The sequence below is a fragment of the Pyxicephalus adspersus genome, chromosome 8, assembly GCF_032062135.1.
Source record: "Pyxicephalus adspersus chromosome 8, UCB_Pads_2.0, whole genome shotgun sequence".
NCBI lineage: Eukaryota > Metazoa > Chordata > Amphibia > Anura > Pyxicephalidae > Pyxicephalus > Pyxicephalus adspersus.
The window spans coordinates 24,347,644-24,367,142 of record NC_092865.1 but is presented as its reverse complement, the minus strand read 5'-3'; the positions used below and the strand labels follow the sequence as shown (position 1 = coordinate 24,367,142).

At 40.6% G+C, this 19,499-nt stretch overlaps 2 protein-coding genes across 3 annotated transcripts in view; one reads left to right on the top strand and one right to left on the bottom strand.

The window, feature by feature from the left end:
• The window catches only part of KIAA1614 (KIAA1614 ortholog), a 33,953-nt gene extending 23,228 nt beyond the window's left edge, over window positions 1–10,725 (top strand). For both annotated transcript variants that reach the window (XM_072419802.1, XM_072419803.1), the window contains exons 6-10: window positions 810–906; window positions 2,720–2,960; window positions 7,409–7,512; window positions 8,417–8,580; window positions 10,020–10,725. In XM_072419802.1, coding sequence (XP_072275903.1) covers window positions 810–906; window positions 2,720–2,960; window positions 7,409–7,512; window positions 8,417–8,580; window positions 10,020–10,213 — 800 coding nt within the window. In that variant the 3' untranslated portion in view covers window positions 10,214–10,725. The remainder of the gene's footprint in view (window positions 1–809; window positions 907–2,719; window positions 2,961–7,408; window positions 7,513–8,416; window positions 8,581–10,019) is intronic.
• Window positions 10,726–19,218: 8,493 nt separating this feature from the next.
• Window positions 19,219–19,499, bottom strand: part of STX6 (syntaxin 6) — a 32,266-nt gene continuing 31,985 nt past the window's right edge. The window contains exon 8 of the mRNA XM_072419800.1: window positions 19,219–19,403. Coding sequence (XP_072275901.1) covers window positions 19,234–19,403 — 170 coding nt within the window. The 3' untranslated portion in view covers window positions 19,219–19,233. The remainder of the gene's footprint in view (window positions 19,404–19,499) is intronic.

Sequence of the window (19,499 nt, the reverse complement as noted above, 5' to 3'; positions counted from 1 at the left end):
GTTTTGACAGCTTTTTTAAATGTACAGAAAGTAGAAGCAAGCCTAATAGGACTAGGAAGACCATTCCAGAGAGTGGGGGCAGCTCCAGAAAAGTCTTGGAGCCGTGCGTGTAATGAGGTTATGAGTAAGGAAGTTCTTATTAGGTCATTGGAGGAGCGACGAGAGTGGCTAGGGGAGTATTTGTTTTACCAGGTCAGAAAGGTAATCAAGACAAAAGCTGTAGAGGGATTTGAAGGCAAACCACTGTCGTTTAAGCATGAAGGATGGATATGTCTGGTGGCAGCATTCATAATAGATTGTAGAGGAGATAGTCAAGTTAGTGGAAGACCATAGAGGAGGATGTTACAGTAGTCCAGATGAGAGATAAGAGCATGTACAAGGAGGTGGTTTCTGAGGACAGGTAGGGGTGGGTTTTGGAGATGTTGTGCAGGTGGAAGTGACAGGACCTGGAAATGTTCTGAATGTGGGGAGTGAAGGAGAGGGCCGAGTCAAAGGTGACACCAACATTGTAGGGCAGTGAGTGGGTATTTGAGATCCTGCAAACTTACCTTTCTGAACCTACTTCAAGCATAAAAAAACCCAAAGTTTCTTCCTTCTGGTGGACAAAGTAAATGGGATTATTCACATTGCCTGTCTTTGAATTCTGTGCGACTCCAATGTGTCTTTTATTTAGTGCAGTGTAAAAGTAACTCCTTGGCTAAATATTGTTCAGGATAATGGAGAAAGCCACGTATAAATGTATATGTACAGAATATATACCGGTATGTCAAACTAATTATTTTTCTTTATTGTCCGATTTTTTTTCAAAGTATCTGGAAAATGTTATCGTGAAAACAGCTTTCACTGCCAAACAAATGATTTGGGAATGTCAACCAAGAAAAAATACTTGGAACTAACAGATGAGGGGTGAGTGAATGCTAAATACATAGATTGCCCTGAAAATGTTTTATTGTTAATAGAAACCTGATACCTCTCCTTCTAAAATAGCTAGTTGCCCTGCTGGCATTCTGATCATATGGCTTCAGTACATTCTATGTGGATAACCTAAAACAAATTGAGATCAGGAGCTGTGATCCCACTTGCTGCATGCTTGTTTCAGGTCAATCAAGTATTAAAATCAAGGAAGCCGGATAACTAGCAGAAAGAAGTTAACAATGGTAGCCCCTGTATTTTAGTACAGAATGCCTATAATCCTAATTCTGCATTATTGTGTATTATATCACATTCTATTTAAAACCTGTTTTGCATAGGTAATAAAGGGATGAATCTGTCACATTTTTACTGCTGTTTGTGTTTCCACAAGGGTTAAAACACTAATTTTTAAGCATGCCCAACACTAAGACCATTTGTGTTCTATACATTTACATGGGGTAATCAACCAAAACACCTCTGACAGACGAAGTAAAAACATTGGTGATCTTGTTCCAATAGTATCTGTCAAATGTTGTTATTTGTTAGGCAGCAAGATAACAGTTCTTGAATGTAATGTGCTAGAAACAGGAGAAACTGGGACAAGGGCCAAATTGTGATGACTTGGCCAGAGCATTGTCAGATTTGCAGTCTTGTGAAGTGTCCTTGTGAAGGTTATAGTCCAATAAAAGTGGACCAGGTAAAGACAATTGGTGAATCGGTGTTAGGGCATCCAAAGCTCATTTATGCTGATTGGAAGTTAACCCGACTTGTCCACTCCTACAGAAGACAAAAGACACTCCTACAATTGCTAACAAATTGCTAAAAAAGTAGATTGAATTTAAATATATACTCACCCTCCTGAAGAAGGACGACAAATTGCATTGAGAAGTGAGAACAAATTATATGATGTTATATGAAAAATTACTCATAAAAACACTTCTAATGTCTTTATATTTCATGTCTTTATGGACCCCTTTTAAAATTACCATACCCACAGTTTACAGTATATTAGTAATGGTGTCACTGGAAATAATGCTTCTTACATATGGTCAGTGGAAAAAATGTCACCCTTACAGATGGGAAACACTGATCTATACTATACACATTTGTTATGATGACTAATTTCCTCTTGTTTTTGGGTAATAGCCTTGGAGGTTTTAGTATATATTTTGGCTTGATATTTCACAAACCTAACTATGCAAGTTGACTGCATAGACAAAGCCACCTATCATCTATTATTAATGGCACGCTAAGGACAATGTTTTTCTCTTCAATTTTTAGCTATCTGTACATATTTGCAAGAATATTAAATTTTATCAATGCATTCATAAAAAATTACCAATGCATGGCCAACCCATGTAGATTTTTTTGATATGTAGAGCGAATATTCAGCAAAGATTTTAATTGTGGTCATCTCACATACAAACAGCCAGAAGCAGACAAACATCTGTCTATGTAATATGAACATGCATGGCATTACATACAGGGCCTGATTCATTATAGACTATCAGGGGGGAACCTGGGTGATCCAGCAAACCTAGAATGGATTTCTTCAAACTCATTTGCTATTCGTTAGCAAATGTTTAATATCCTGGGTGAGATCAATTCCAGGTTTGCTGGAACACCCAGGTTTTCCTATGATAGTCTATCATCTCCAGTCTTGGAGAACTTTAATAAATCTGTCCTATTGAGTGCATGAGAAGAACTTTTTATTGATTATTAAAACCCTTTTTTTTAACTATTAAAATCCTGAAGATACAGTTTAGTCATATCACTAATAGACTTCCTCATGTCTTGCACCCCATAGGTCAATGCAGCCTGCAACAAAAAAGGGAGACATCCGTAGTGGGATGAGGAAAATATTTTCCAGTATTGGTCTGACGTCAAGACCCAAGCTGGAGCGTTTCCAGTCTTCTAGTCTGGAGCAGATTTCTTCCCCTAACCATCTCGGTGGATCCATTTCAGCACATGGAGACACTGATTCATGTAATGGATCAGTGAGGCCTGGAAAGATAAAGAAGAGTCCCTCACTGCAGTCCCTGAAACTGGTGAGTAGTGTAGACTGCTGGCTGGGTAAACATGAATCAGCACAGGGAAATGTATTGTATGTATGTACAGCACGTGATGGGTGATAAGTACCTCTTGTAATATCTTATGACTCTCCCAATGGCAAGTCCTTATCTGCCTCCAGCACCTGTTATCTGTGTACTGCACACAAAGCCACTTGTTCTGCACTATTAGTAGTCAGATGATAATCACATCACTGACAACAGCATTGAAGTTTTCCTTAAGGATAGGAGAAATGCGATGGCATAGAATGAAGGACTTAAGCTGCGTACACACATGCAATTATTGTCGTTCGAAAGGATCTTTCACGATCCTTTCCAACGGCAAAGGACTACACGATGCATGAACGAGTGCCATACATACAGCACCGTTCTGCTCTATGGAGAGGGGAGGGGGAGAGTGACGGAGCGGAACCCTGCTGTGAGCTCTCCCCCTTCCCTTGCATTAGGATTGCTCGTCGTTCATCGTTCGTGGATCCGCCAGGAAGGATCCACGGACGATGAACGACGCCGACTGCACACACGCCAGATTCTCGCCCGATATCTGGCCGATTATCGGGCGAGAAAAATCTGACGTGTGTACGCAGCTTTAGTGTATGTCTGAGCAAAAAGAACATACATTTCCTCCACATTTTCCACTGTAACAACATATACTTGTTGAACCACACCACTGCATAGAAGTGAACTGTTTCAGCTGACAAAAGATTTCTCTATCTGTTCAGCCAGCTTTGTGTTTTACATACCTCCTGCCATACTGCACAGCCAGCTAGTGACACAACTCATTTTTTTATGTAGAGACTTAGCTGCTCATAAAACTATGAAATCATCATGATTACACTGCAAATTCATAGCCTAGCAATTAGGTAAATGACACAGCAAGCTGTGATGCTGAAAAATATTAGAGGGTGTCACCTTCCTGTCTGTCTAGAGGTAAGTGAAACGACTGCACCGAATTAAAAAAACATTTAGCAGCTAAATTGGGTAAAATTGTAAATAGTAAGAGAATGATCCTCATCAATAGAGCCCACTGGGCCATATATATCCACATATAATCACCATTTATAGGGGATTTATCTGTCATGTTGGGACAAAGCCAGTGGGCAGATCTTTCCTACTGACAGGAACATGTTCCAGCAATCTGAGTGCATATATTTATGGATTTTAAAGAATATGTTTTAGCTGTGAGGGTTCATATATGTGACCACTATGTTAAACGCTGACTAAAGCAGTAGGTACTGACCATAAGTCTGAATATTTCAGGGGAGAGTAAAGGGGTAATAGGATGAGGTCAGAGATTGACTGCTAAGATAGCAAAAGACCTGCACTGGTCTAATTTATTTTAATCAAATCTGAATTTTAAATTTCATCTGATTCCCAGGATCAAGATCTTAAAAAGAGGAAATACTAAAAAAGAGATGGTCATTTTCATTACCAAATGGCCATTATCCAGGTAACAGGTAGTAATTGGGGCACCATACAATAACCAGAAGCCAGGTTATGGTCAGTGCAGGGAGTAACTAGTACAGCAGATGAACAAGTATAACGCACAAGGGAAAACTTTTTTCTAAGGCCTTTCCCAGTGCACTGACCAGACCTGACTTTACATAAAGATTGGTCATACTGGAGGCGTTTGGTGGCAGAACTATGCTGCATTGTATTTTAGAATCTTGTAGGTGAGGGCACTCATGTCTAAGGGCACAATCCAACACCTTTCCTTATCCCAAATCATCAGTATCTATAACCAAGGTCCTAAAACAACTGGTAACCAGTTGCATTTTTATTTCATAGGAGAGGTGCTGCGGAAACTCTACAAATAGCAAAAATAACAATTCTGTGAGCCTTGGCTTGTTGTATGTTTTGCTGCCCTAAAAAATAGATTGCTATCCAATCAATAAATAAATCAGGATACTTTCAACTAATGTCTATTGGCATGGGAATGGAGAATTTGGAGGATCACATCTGCTTAGATCAGATGAGTGGGAGCCAGCAACCTATTACTGAACTGACATCGGGGGGGGGGGGAGATACCACTGAGTATCACAAATCAGATTCTTGTTGTCTATTTTTTTTTTTAGAAAAAACAGATTGTATTATGGCTAGTTTCATGAATGACCAATTGGGAATGGCCATTATACAAGTCAAGGGAGGAGAGCACAGTGAAGTTCTGCTCATTCATCCTCCCCCCTTCCCTTCTTCATGAAACAACAGAACATGTGCTGTGTGTACAGTGCTAGTTTGTTCACCTGCCATTCTCTGATCATTTCCAGCGGCGAAAATTGCACGTGTGTGTGCCTTTAGGCTGGTTTATTACTGGCAGTTGCGAACCACATTGTAAGTTGCTCCCAGGCACCAAGCAAACTGCCTATGCAGCCTGGAGCAGCAAACTGCACTGCAGGTTAACTGGTTTGCACGCATCCCCCTTGTGTTTGTTGTACAATTCTTCCATATGAAGAAGAAAAGCAACCGCTTAACCAGAAGTGACATGTCGCCTTTAGGAACTGTGCTGTAATCCCACTGCAACACAACCATATACAAACACACGTACAAAATGGTTCCCATCCACTCCTAGTTATTTGAATGGAAGTGTGGTTGCGCCTGTGGTACAACACTGCAGCATGTTGGTTTAAAAACATTCTCCCAAGAAGCTCCTTGATTCTTGGTCAGAGCTTAATAAATGCTTTTATATTGGTATTTTTTTATTTATTATTATTTATTTTATTTTCAGCATGTTTTTTTTTTGCATAATGACTGTATATTGTAAACTGTCTGCAATGCATTCTGCTAGATGCTAGTGGTCTGCATACATATCCTGTGGTATCTTCCAGAATTATACTAGCACTGTATTTTCCAATGGCTGTATACATAAATCTTTTCGATTTTCAGTATTTACAACACAGGCTTTACCCAGTGACACCAACAGTCAAGTTCAGAAATCTGTAAATGACTAGGTGCTTAGCAGGAAATGTAGCTCATTACGTATGCCAATTACAGCACATTTCTCTGAGTCTTCTAGTAATTAGCATTCTGCTGAGAGCCCCATCTATATCACCCCTGACATTCTCCAGGGACTCCGTGCAGAAGAAGAGCCCTGTGGGCATCTGCCTGCCAGTCTAGCAATGCTCGGTGCAGTATGTGCAAGCTCAGGGTAATACAGACAGGGAAATGGGAAATATAACAAAGCCTGCAGGGCTTTATTTTATCAGAGTGAGAGCCCTGACAGTATAGGAACTCCACAAGTCTAATTGCCTCTACAGTGCATTAGATTACATATACTTCCTACCTAATTGTATTAACTGATGGAAACACACAAACTTGTCTGTCTGCTGTTTCAGCTTAAGATGAGTCACTTCACTATCAGGCCCTTAGACCACAGTTGCATTGTAATACCAAATGCATGGATGCAGTGCACCAAAAACTGAGCCTGCATTGTTTATTTCTGTTGGCACCTACTGCATTTGTACATTAAGGTGCCATTCTAATTGAATGAAAGTGCCATGTGTCGCAGGGGCCATAAGAGACTGAACTGGGTCCTCTATAAGGCTCTATTTATAAAACAGAGAATCAGACATTACCTCATGGGAATCTTCCAGGTTCATGTGTTTAATGGCAGTAATTGATTTTCACCAGGGAATTTTCGAGGGAATGTCAGATTCCCCGTTTCATGGAGCAATATATCTGCACTTTTCCAACTCAATATGTCAAAGCTGTGCAGATCTGAAGAAGGTATATTCTGTTCCCATGAACCAATGGATGCTTTCCTTCCTGTGCCAGTCATTGTGGTGAGGACATAAATCCAGTATTACTACCAATGACTATTTAACTGGGGGAACAAGATCACATATTACTAGTCCAGCGTGATTACTAGAACCCATTACCATTACCACATTATAGTACACTGGGAAAATGTCTTATATGCTGCTTTTTGGTGCATTTTCCTGTAAAGTCCCATTGTGCCAATAATCACATACCTATAGGCACAGCTTTTAACAAACCATTATATTATAATAGTATGGGCCCAATCATTGCAGTCCTTAGACATTAAACACATGTAAAACACTCAAAGGATTATAGGATGCATGGGAGGTCATTAGAAGTTCATCCACTGCATGGGTACAATTAGTGTAAAGGACTTTGGTTTTTCAAATACAGGTAAAAGAGAGCACTGGAACTGAATTTTGCTAGGTATGAGTGGCAGATATTTACAATTGCATATACAGTGTTTTTTTAGATAATAATTAGAACTCTTGCTTTACTAATACCAATACCGGCTTCTTACACTGTATGGATGATGGTGATTTTCAGACGCTTTAAGTAGAATTGCAGTTTATATGCCACTGCTAATAATGATATAATCTCTATATTAGTGGAAAGGGTTGCACACAATGTGTATTTTAGATTTCTAATATTCCGGTCTTTTCATTTACCACCAGATGTCACCATTTCACTTACCAAGAAAAGCCTCCTCTGTGCAGAACTTGCTGGGAAAATCAGACCGCTCCGCCATGTACATTACAGATGTCAGCACAGCTCCTAGGTATGAGGGTGACATCATTCTAAGGGGGAGCCTGACAATATTATGCAATGCAGATTACACAGATACATTGTTGTATGTACAACATACAGTGCTATAATTACCATGAACTTGATTACGTGTCATCTAAACTTCACAGTCATATTATTCTAGCGAAATATAAACTACAAAAAGTATTCAATACATAAAAGCACTCCGTATTTTATGATACTGTAGGGGGGGAGGGGGGGAAGGGAAGCAGTAGGGATGACACCAACCCTACCTAAATATAATTTGAACGGGTAACCTGTCCGAAAGCTCATACCCCAAGATGGCGGATTGCTGGTAGCGTTGGAGGAAACATGCAGACATGAAATTGTTCCCCACTCTGGAAGGAAACATCACACACCATCTTTTTCCTAATCTATTGGATTATTAGCAGTTTTTCATGGCTACCCCTGATTTAGCTATTAGGTTCCATTATAGAAGCTTTAAAATCACTTGCTGAAGCTGAACTTACCAGTTCAGGTACCATGAGCCTTTCTGGTCATTGCCAAGGTGTCAGAACAGACCTCCTTTACATTTTCTTTTTGCTTCAGATCGTGCTTTGTAATCATTTACCTGAACCTCATAGTTGAAATGATGTATAAAATGCAATCAGAATGGTAAAACCCAAAAGAGGAGCATCAACAATTCTCCTGTTTCCTTTATGTATTACAAGCTAAGCTATGTCTCTAATACACCTGGGTATGGATCACATTATATAATACATTAAATGATGTCATCATAAATATTTGGACATTATAAAAAGTAAGGAAAGCTGGTGGCTGCTATGCAAGGACTAGGCTGAAACATTGATGAGCTCCAAGAGACAGACTATTACTATACCCAGATCATACATATTTAATGTGCTGTTTTCTTTGCTCAGACGTGCCCTCAGTGTGGAAGATATCGGATCTCCTGGAAAGGCACGTGTCTTGGGGAAAGTAACAGAAGTTTACCCAGATGGTACGCGACTTTTAGAATTGCAGCGCCCAGAAAGTGGCACATTTGCTTTCAGGATTTCATCTGGAAATGGAAGGCCTGACTCGGGTGAGTGATATAGATATTCCCTTTTTAGTAAAAAGAGTAATTGTTAGAATATAAGTATAATGGCTGCCTTTTCTAAAGATGCTTGGGACTTCATGTTTACCTATGTTTTACTACTTAGCCACTGACCTGCCATAACCAGGACTCGTGATTGAGTTACTCCCTTTAACACCCAACTTCTGTGTTTGTTTTTCATTGTATCTCTGTATATATCATATACAGTTCTTCTCCATTTTAGTTCATTTTTTCTTTATCTCCTCTACATGATTTTTCCCCTTGGTTGTCTTGGCTCTCTGTTTTGGATTTCACAGGCTGCCAGTAAACTAAAGCACCAACTTTGTGTACAGATTAATGCATTTGGAATTACCTTGTAAAGTATATGAAAAGGTTCCTGCACTTACCTTGTCACCTATCCCACATTAAAGCTTCACATAAAGGCCCTGATTCATGAAAGCTCTCCAAGGCTGGAGAGAATACACTTGAACTGGGTGATCCAGAAACCATGGAATGGATTTTTAAAAATCCTTTTCTATTTGCTAAAATGTTTTGAATCCTGGACCAGATCCATTCCAGGTTTGCTGGATCACCCAGTTCACTTCTGAAAGTGTATTCTCTCCAGCCTTGGAGAGCTTTCATAAATCAGGGTCAAAGTCTTAATTTCTTGAAGAGCTAAAGGCCATATTGCAATGCCTGGGCCTGGTGATTGCCCATTTAGACACTGAATTATGAGAAGCAGGTAGAAAACTGGCTTACCTGAAATTGGGGCTTCAATAGTCCCAGTAAATGGGACCAAATGAGCAAAGTAGTATTGCTTTCTGCACTTGCCACTCTCCTGTGGAACAGAAGAATGTAGCAGTTTTGATTTTCTTACCTCTTGACACTGAAAGGACTACATTAGGCACAAGAAGCCACAGAAAGGCCACCCTGTTTGTATTTACTTTACTGGCTTGGCCCCTCATGCCAGTCACCAACTGCCCATAAATGCAATGCTCTATGTGTAAAGACCAGTAGGTGCAGCCCCTGGCTTGCTGCAGGAGCGAGGGTTTTAGCTGGGGACCCTTGGACTCACCAGGCCCTGGGCTCCTGCCTAGATTGTCATGTGATGACTTGCCTCTGCTTTTAAGTATATATAAATCTTCAGAATTAACATCTCTTATTTGTTGCCTTTTGAACTGAAAATTTGTCACTGAAAAATAGAAATTAGGATCTGAGTGCAATTTTGCTGGAATCACCAAGCATTTTCTTTTTTGCAGTGTCTTTACAGCCCATCTAAATCCAAACTNGTATTATTAAAATCAAAGAGCAATAGATTCTGTTTGATTTTGGGTTCAGCCTGGGTGATTAAACATGGAGAAATGTGCATGTATTGCAGGGATGCACTGATGCTCCCAGTATTCTTTTTATGCCCCCTAATTATGTGACACCTCTGTTTGCTCCTGCAGGTTTATATGTACAGGAAATGAGTGATGATGACACAGCCAAGCTTTACTCGGGTCTCCTACGTGTTGGAGATGAGGTCCTAGAGGTGAATGGTACAAAAGTGTCAACCCTCGGACAGACTCGTCTCACTGAGCTTATGAACCGTGAACCTGTCTTATTATTACGTGTATTACATCAGAGACGGACCAAGTGTTGAGTGCACTACAATAGAAAATTTATGAGGAATTACATAAACATGCATCTGGTGAGCTGATTATTTGTGCTACAAAGATGGCAAAAATCCTCTTCACTGTGATGGAAATGGTGCTCTATTGAGGTCATTGTTTCCATCACACAGCAAAAGGTTGCAGTATTCAGAAGGGACAGTATTGAGCTGTTGTGCTCTTTCATATATTTTTCATAAGGCTTCTTTTGTTTACCAAACTATTTTGCACTGCCTTTTGACATCACGTTTTGTTTTACCTACAACACTGGTGTGACACTCAGAAGGAAAGCCTATCTGGTACGGCTCTCTGCACAAATACCCCTTAGCAACACTATGAAACTCTCATGCCAAGCAGTATTAAACTACATGAAATGAACTTTTGTTTATTGCCCTGAGTGGGGCTTGACCCCGTTGCACAATCCTTGTCTATATTTGTGTATTTATGAGTCCTACGCACCTCACTGCCTGATTTTAATATATTAAACCTTTATGTATACAATGTGTTTTAAGTCATTGCCATGCTGTTTTATTATTATGGGTTTGGTCATTTATGCCAAAGATGGAACTGTAAGAGTGGACCTGGGGTCAGTTATATTTTTCCCATGTTAAGTGCACCTACAGGCACTGACTCCTCGTGTCAACTTTTCCCTCCTAAAAGATAAAGCTGACATTACCTATGGTCTTTGTCCAGTTCTTTGAAATTCATGTAGGGGCAGGTTTAGACCGGCTTTGGGAGTGAGCGATCCCGCACAGTTACCCGCGACTGCCACCTTGCCAGCTGCTCATGCACTATCACTACAGTACTGGTTCTTCAGCATCTGCACTGAGCGTTGCTAGTACTGATCAATGCCACCCCTATTCATTCTCTAAGACGATGCCACTACATGTAGCGTCTCCCCAAGAGGTTGGCGGTTCCCTGGCATAAGGCAGCAGTAAATACACCTCAACCTCATGGTCAGTGTGAACATTGTCTAAATCATGATACCTGTACAGGTGATGGCTCTTACATCTCTTGAACTCTTGTTGCATCCTCTCACCTTGCAGCCTAAATATATAGTTGCAATTTTGCAAAATAATTAGTAGGGGAATTATTCCAAAAGATATGATCAATTTGGCACTGAGGCTGTGGTGCAGTTACTGTTTTCAAATGCCCCTGAACCGCTTCTCCTCTGCACAGTCCATTCAGAATGAATGGGGGTGACAGTGAGCAGTTTAGTGCCACCCAATGCTGCCCACTATGTAATGTGCAAAAGCTGTGCAAAGAACCAGTACAACCATGCAGGGATTTGAGCTGCTGGCAAAGGTGTCAGCCTCCAGGAGCCACACAAAACTACCTGGTTCCACCACGGGTCTTAACATAGCCCTAAGATATCATCTATAGTATCAACAGCCTAGTCAAAGTCATTTGGCTCATAAATTTTGGCTATTGCTAGAAAAGTAAATCTTAGTTTTCATTCTTGGGTAGAAATACCAGTGATACTCAGATTATTGTTACCATCATTTACATATGCCACTGGGGCACAAAGCTGGAAGAAATATAGTATTAGAGTATTTATTTATGTATTCTTCTTTTAAATAAGGCAAAAGATCAAATTGCTAAATGAGGGCATTGTATTAATTTTCTCCCATTTGTTGTAAATCATCCTTGCTGTCCTACGACTTCATATCGATAACTCAGCAGGTCATCAAACAGGGTTACTCAATGATGTTGGCTCTCTTTCCCTCCCATAAACCTCCATGTGTTTTATTTTGCTGTCAGAATTCAAATTATTACAGTCAAAGAGATTCACTGTCTGGGTAAAGGTTTAAGTACCTTTATAGAGATAGAAGGAGGTGGTAATACAGAGTGTTGGAAGAGGTTGCAGCAGGTCACGCTGATAAAACAAGCTGATATAAGTGAATGTTTAACTAGGTACTTTTGTCTCTGGAAACTAACCTAAGCCTTCACAAACAAATTTATCATTTCCAATGCCTGGGATGCCCCCTCCTCTTTATTTGCTCTTGAATGTTTTTTGTTACCTAGTAGCCTTCAGTAAAACAGTGGTTAAACAGGGAATTAGGATAATGCCAGCATATTTGGAAGCTGGGGGGTCATATAGATTAGTAGTAAATTACAGCTTTAGCAATAATATTATTATACCTATGGCTGAGAGGTGGTAATCAGGCTTCCCAACTGGTAAAACATACAAAAGGAATAAACACTTGGCGAGTATAACTAATTGGTAAACTGGTAAAGCCATCTGGTCCATTCCAGTAGTGTCTTCTCACAAGAATTCGGCTGCTCTGCATCCAACAGGAATCCTCCCAGAAGGATGGCAATGTCATTCTTTTCAAAAGAAAACAGGAGTAAGGTGAGCACAATTCTACCTTTTACACCTTGCAGGTACATTTTTTGCCAATGGTGATTTGGGGAGGGGGCCCTCAATTCCAAGCAGACCCTCCATTTTAATGGAAGATCTCTTAACACCTTAGCCTGAGAGCAGCCATGATGTTCCTGCGTGTCGAATTGCTCCCTGAAGGACAGGCCAAGAGTAAGGGACACAGAAAAAAAATGAACAATAAATGACAACTGTTCATGGGTATCACACAGAAAAAATACAGTTAAATGTCCCTGGTGAAAATAAGGCCATCATAATACTTATACTGATACCAGAAGACTTGCTGCTCAGCATTCTCCTGCTGAGTGCTAAACTATCAATCTTGTCCTGTGATAGAAGCCCCATCATTCTGGTTGATTGCAACAGAGGTTGCATGCAGCAAGTGACTTTGCTGAGTCACATGGTTGGTATTTACCGCAGCCAAGATTCTTTTGGCCCAGCTGTTTTTATTTAGTTTGGGAAATATGACACATTTTATAGGAATTAAGTGAGTTAGGATGTTACTGGAAGATTCCTTATAAATAGAAACTAGCTAATTCATTTCAAAGGGAACTCATCCCAGTATGTGAAAAGTAAAAGTGCTGCGAGGAGTTACACAACAACACTACTAGTGTGGAGAAGGATAAGAAGGTGTTATACAGGAAGCATGGTACATTTCATGGTCCAGAATTCAGGTTGTTGCTGACACTTGCTCATTCCCTGTCAGTTGTATTACTAGTACAGGAGGCTGTGCTATCATTAATGCACATACTAGGAGTGATGTACTAAAGGAATATATGATGTTCTTAGCAAAGTGTAATATCCCCTTGCAAGAGAAATTTTACTTAGCTTAGCAAATGAGATAAAGTTCTGCTTGATTCAACCATACAATAATGTGCAAGGAAATATCTGAGGTGTTTAGATTTCTTTGCATGTGATTGGGAATTCCTTGCAAAGTGAACTATCACCCCATTCACTTAGCTAAAGGCTTCAATCCCTTTAATAAATCAGCCCACCGTGTCACTAAGGCCATACTGACATCTTGGTAACCTCTGATTTTAAATTACAAGTTGACCTCAACATAAATCATCAATATAAAAAAAACATGCATGGACTGATGGGAAATCATTGGGTGCTGATCCAAATGACTTGACAAAAACACTATGAATAAATGAACTATTAGACCACCCAAATAATGTTTACATGTTTTATTATTCATTGAAATAAAGAATAATCTTTGAATTTTCAGCAAATCTTCCCAAAAATAAGCCCACCTTTTGGCCAGCTTTAACACGCCATTGAGAGGCTTTTAGCAAGCTGAGTGAAATGGCTTTCCTTCAAATTGATAAACCAAAAGCAGGCATAATCTACATTAAAGTTCAGCTTCTGTTTGAGTTAAAAGTAAACTTTATTTAGCTAAGGTATGTGCATAGGTTTCAGCAAATGAATATTCAGTATTGCCCGAGGCCGTTCCATTGAAACTGACACATGTATTCCAGTCATTTCCTGTGCAGAAAGTAGGAGGTCTGGTACATGACCAGTCCCAGTGTTGTAATAGGAGAAAATGACTTGATAAGGGATTGAGAAATTTTATAGATTTATATGCAGTGTACAGGACCCCCCTTAGCCATGTTTGGGATGGCTTTACAGAATGGTAGTTTTAGAAAACCATAGCTGGCTACAGGTTGGAATATTTCACCATTGATGACATTCATTTACAAAATGGCTTATTTAGCAATTATGTTTGTTATATCATTTGGTTTATCGGATTAGAATGTTTTCCCTAAAGCAGACCTAAATAAAAAAAAAAGTTACCAGGAGGTAAAGCTAATTGCCAAATGAGGAAATGTTGCTGTTGTCAAAAAAATAAAGCCCTGGCTCCTGGTGGCTTTTGATTTACATAGCTCTGCACTGTACAGCGCATGTGCCATGTAACATAGAGCCAGGAGCTGTGTGCGTCTCCAAGCCAGCTACCGGAGACAACTTAACGTCTGCTTATGCAATGGGTCACATCGTCAGTGGCCATCCAATGGCTGAATATGTTTGGTGTCTTCTTAGAAGTCCTCCATTAAGCCAGCAGTGAAGAGGATGCCTTTAGAGCAGCAGTCGCCAACCGGTGGTCCGTGGCTCTGGCCGGTGCACTGCCCAGAGCCGCAGACAATGTCCTCTGTATGGATCACAGACTCAGGGCTGTGGGCAGGTTGTGTCCCTGGAGTGGGAGGGTTCTGGCATCATGACATCACTTAGGGGGAAGTTTCTTCCCCTTTGAGTGACACACGGCTCCCCGTGCATTCCATCACTGACCTATAGACATGGAAGGAAGCCACCAAAAAAAACCTAAATGACACCATGAAACTTCTATATAACTGGTCACATGGGTTTTGTATCAAGCAGTCTTCCCTTTTTAGAGGGATGATGAATACAGTGCGGTTCTAACTTGCAGCTTCCTGTTACTTAACATCTAAATTTAGATCTATGCTCAAAAAGTGAATACAATGAAAGCACTTATTTTGACAACAAAAGTGTGTGCACACTGGGCAAAGTAACAAAGTCTCTAGAAAAGCCCCCACACAACCCCCTTATACTCCCCTTATGCTCCTAGCTTCCATCTTTATCACTTTATCAGCTGATAACCCTATCTGGAGTCTACAGGTTCGGATATGGACTGCACAGCATGATATTCCTAAAGGATTATATTACTGTTTAATGTGTTACTGTGTGTACAGTCGGTGTCGTCCATCGTCCGGACGACCGACCTGCCGGATCCACGGACGATGGACGACAGCCGATCCTAATGAAAGGGAAGGGGAGAGCGAGCAGCAGGGTGCAGCTCCGTCGCTCTCCCCCTCCCCTCTCCATAGAGCATGAAAGGTGCTGTATGTACAGCACCGTTCATGCATCGTGCACTCCCTTGTCGTTGGAAAGGATCGTGAAAGATCCTTTCCAACGCCAAAAATTGGAAGTGTGTACGCAGCTTAAGACTTCCAATGAGAAAATTAAAACCTTGTTGCTTTTGGGTATGGATGAAGACTCAACCCACTTCCTCTCATGTAATGAGCTGGTGGTTGATGATTAACCACTAAGGCAAGCAGCACAATCACATAGGTAGGTAGAGAGTCCTACGCCCTGTGCAAGCACCAAGTCACTCAACTCAAACAGCAAGGCAGCAAAGAGAAGAACTATGTTCATCTGGCAGGGCTGCCATTATAGTGACTGATGCTTCCAAAATCTCACCCATTTTGATTCCAGTATTTTTGGAGCAGGGCTTCTCGGCAATGACTAGCGGGCAGGAGGACAGAGCGGCTAAATAGTTACGTGTCCTGCCTCTTCTTTCTTTCCTATAATCACCATTTACTGCTACAAAATCTAAAGCTGTTGCTAAAAATTTTGGTAGGTTGGCCATTCTCCACACTATTGGCCCCAGAGCTGCAAGTGTGTGTCTGTGGCCATGGTAGGCCATTAGATTTTAAGCTCCTTAGAGCAAGGGATACTCTTGAGCCTAAAATAGCCAATATTCCACTAGCCTGCACCTTAGAACAAAAAATGGTAATTATCCCACGGAAGTCAACAGATTTGGCATCTGGCTTTAAAATTTTTATTATTATTAATATTAATAAACCGGATTTATATAGCGCCAACATATTACGCAGCGCTGTACATTAAATAGGGGTTGCAAATGACAGACTAATACAGACAGTGATACAGGGGGAGAGGAGGAAAGGCTTTAGGTTCCTTTTAGGGGATAACAGACAGTTCTTATTGCAGGCCCTTTAAACCATAAGGCCGTCTGTCTCTTTCCTCAATGGAACAACGCATTGTTTTAATGACAATCATTGTAGCTGCATTTGTCTGTCAGCCAATGGCAGGAAATATATATGCTCAGCAAACTGCTTTCTGCTTAATGGTCCTGCAGTGTGATTTCCAGCATCACTTCCAGGTTTATGGTACAATGATCATTTGCACTCCACTGCCAGATCCTCTATGTAGCCACAACAAGGTTTAATCAGCAACTGCTGCTGGTTGTGCAGCCAAAGACTTCTCATGACTTGGTCCTGTTACAAGACCAGGGGCAATATATTCAGATGAAGGAAGATCAGGCATTGTACATACAGGGAATTTGTATTTCATTTATATTCAGCACAGTTATGAAACAAGAAGCAAAGAATTAAACGAGGTAGAAATATCTCCCGAGCCTCATTACACGATCCATCCAAGGCTGCCGTTTGTAATTTGTGTTTTATTAGACAATGCAGGCAAATACAGCAGTGTGATTAAAGGGGACCAGTTATTATATTATTTTATTTCATATACTGAGCTATATGTTAGTGTTATGACTTTGTATTGTTCTCAAAGACCTTTTGCCTGGCTCTAAATTATTATACTGATACAAGGATTCAGACATATCTTCACCATACAACTACTGGCTCTGCTTTCTGCTACAGTGCTACAAGCTGAATATACTTTTTGGATTCTTATCTCACTGCAAGCCAACCAGACAGGGTCTGTCAAATTGAAGTTGCCATACCCTCTGAAACCCCAAATTATGTAAACCACATAATGCTTTAAATAGGCAGAAACAAACCATGTGATCTTTATTAAAGTTGCATGATGGAGCTCAGGAACTGGAGATAATGCCATTGCACAGGAGACCTAAGAAAGGGCCCACTATATTAGATGTGGATTGTGCAGGTCATGGTATTTTTTTTTACAGGGACCCTTTGGACCCATGATAAGCCACAATGCTCTCCAGAAATGCCATCCCAGCCTCTATCATTCAAGTGAATGGGAGACGTTGGGAATGATTTTCTGCACACAGCTGAGGTTGCGGTGGATCAGAGCATAGTTCCCAAAATTTACTTCTTTGGAAATTTGGGCTGCAGCTGCACTTAAGTCTGAATACCCACAAGCAGTTTTGCAGCTCCAGAACACATAGCAGCTGTGTTCCCTTAACCTGCAAACTGCACAGTTATGTATCCCCGCTTTGAAAAGTCCTCAAGAATATTTTACCCAGTGCTCAGTAGCGGTTTTGTGTCATGGTAATGAATAGTTGTTTTATACCTTGTTGAAGGTTACATTGGGCCCATTGGTTCATGTTAAAGGTGAACTTGAAAAATAGTTTTGTTTTTAAAAGTACCATACAGATTAGAAGCTGCCATGTTTCCGGATGAACCAATATTTCCATAATAATATTTTACAGTGTGGGTGACCTATTTACCAGAATGCTGTTGTGTCCCATAGATCCCTTATATTCTTATAAAGCAGATTCAGTGGTTACCATTGCCCCATAGTGTCCAGATGTGGCCTTTGTGGTCATAGCATGAGAACATTTTCATGTTGCTACAGTCTTTTAGTGCTGTCCATGAGATTGTAATCTATCCACAGTCTGGCCCTAATGGAATTCTCGGAGCGAGGCTTAAAGCCAAGCTATTTGTGTTTTCAGTCTGTAATTTGCCTTTGAAGCAAGATACATTATTTGAGTCTCCTCTAGTGGATGCTTTATCAGAACCTATAGAGAACATAGGTCGGTGACAACTGTAGATTGGCTCAATTTTACCATGGCTATACTGAGGATTAGAGGATAATTTCACTGCCAGATAAAAATGAAAACTGAAATCCAGGCTTACCCATAGCTGCTCACCGACTCTGCAACCACCGACATATTGTGTAAATGCTCCGACCACCTAGAGTTTAGGTTTTTTGACCCTGGAAGCCTTGGGCTTTTCTGTTGTGAGCCTGGGAGTTACTGAGAAGTCAATGTCAAACCACTCACAAGATACATATACGCTCATACTTGTAGTAAAATATCTTCCTTATGGTTCCAAGCTCAGGTCAATAATGGATAGGGTGATATTTGAGATATTGTGCACCGTTGTCACTAGCAGGAGGCAAATGGTGAGTGAATGGCTGAAAGAGCTGGAATGAGGAGCAAAGAATTGTGGCAAAGCATGGAAATTGATTTTTTTGTGAAAAGCAAAAGGTGATGATTGTTCATACTGTGCTTTACAAAGGAAATACCATATGTGTTACTATACCATATGTTAATTCTTTAGGTAGTCTCTTCCAGTACATAAGCAGTTAAGGCTTTAGGGCTGGCATTCACTGAAGGAATATCTGGTCATTTTAGTGACCCATCTGACATTTTTTGCTGAGAGGTCCTAGGGTGCCCAGAGATTTGTAAATTAGGAATTCTTACTGAAATCAATATATCAAGCTTTAGTACCTATCCAGAATCCATTGTTTTGTATTCTAATGTAGGAAAACTAAAAAATGATTGGTTGCTTTATTATCACTACCTTAAAATAAAACCAGATTCATTCTTATCCTGTATTTCGCTTCTTCATTATACACAAACACCATATCTGACAGTCCACAAAGCCCTTCTTGCCTGCTCACATCTTGAGCCCTTTTCCTAGTGTCCCCGCGGGGAGCTTGTGCAGCTAATGAGCCCAGGTGGTCACAGGCCCCCTTCTCTGAGGATAGAAGACATTATGTGACTGCAGGAAGGGGAAGCAAGCTGCTCTCAGCTGTGAATTCAGACAGCCATGCCTAAACACAGCCTGTGTGTGATCTCCCCACCACCTCACCCAGCCCCGGTCACTTACCTCCCCAGGCTTATTTAGCATCAGCATATTGCATCCTTGGCTTTAAAAGCAATCAGAGGGTGTCACTCAGGAGATGCACAATGCGTATCCCATCACTGCATCCAGACAGCTTGGAGAAATTAGAAGGACACAGTCTGTCGGATGATGGGCAGAAGAGATGGGCTCTGAATACGGATATTCTGTGTGGACCTTGGAGGGTATCCAGGAAATCTGTGCGATGCTCTGTGACAACAAAATAGTTAATAAGCTAATTATTGGACATAAAAAACTGAATTTTCACAGCATAATTAGCATTTACCTTGATTTCTAGTTTTTTTT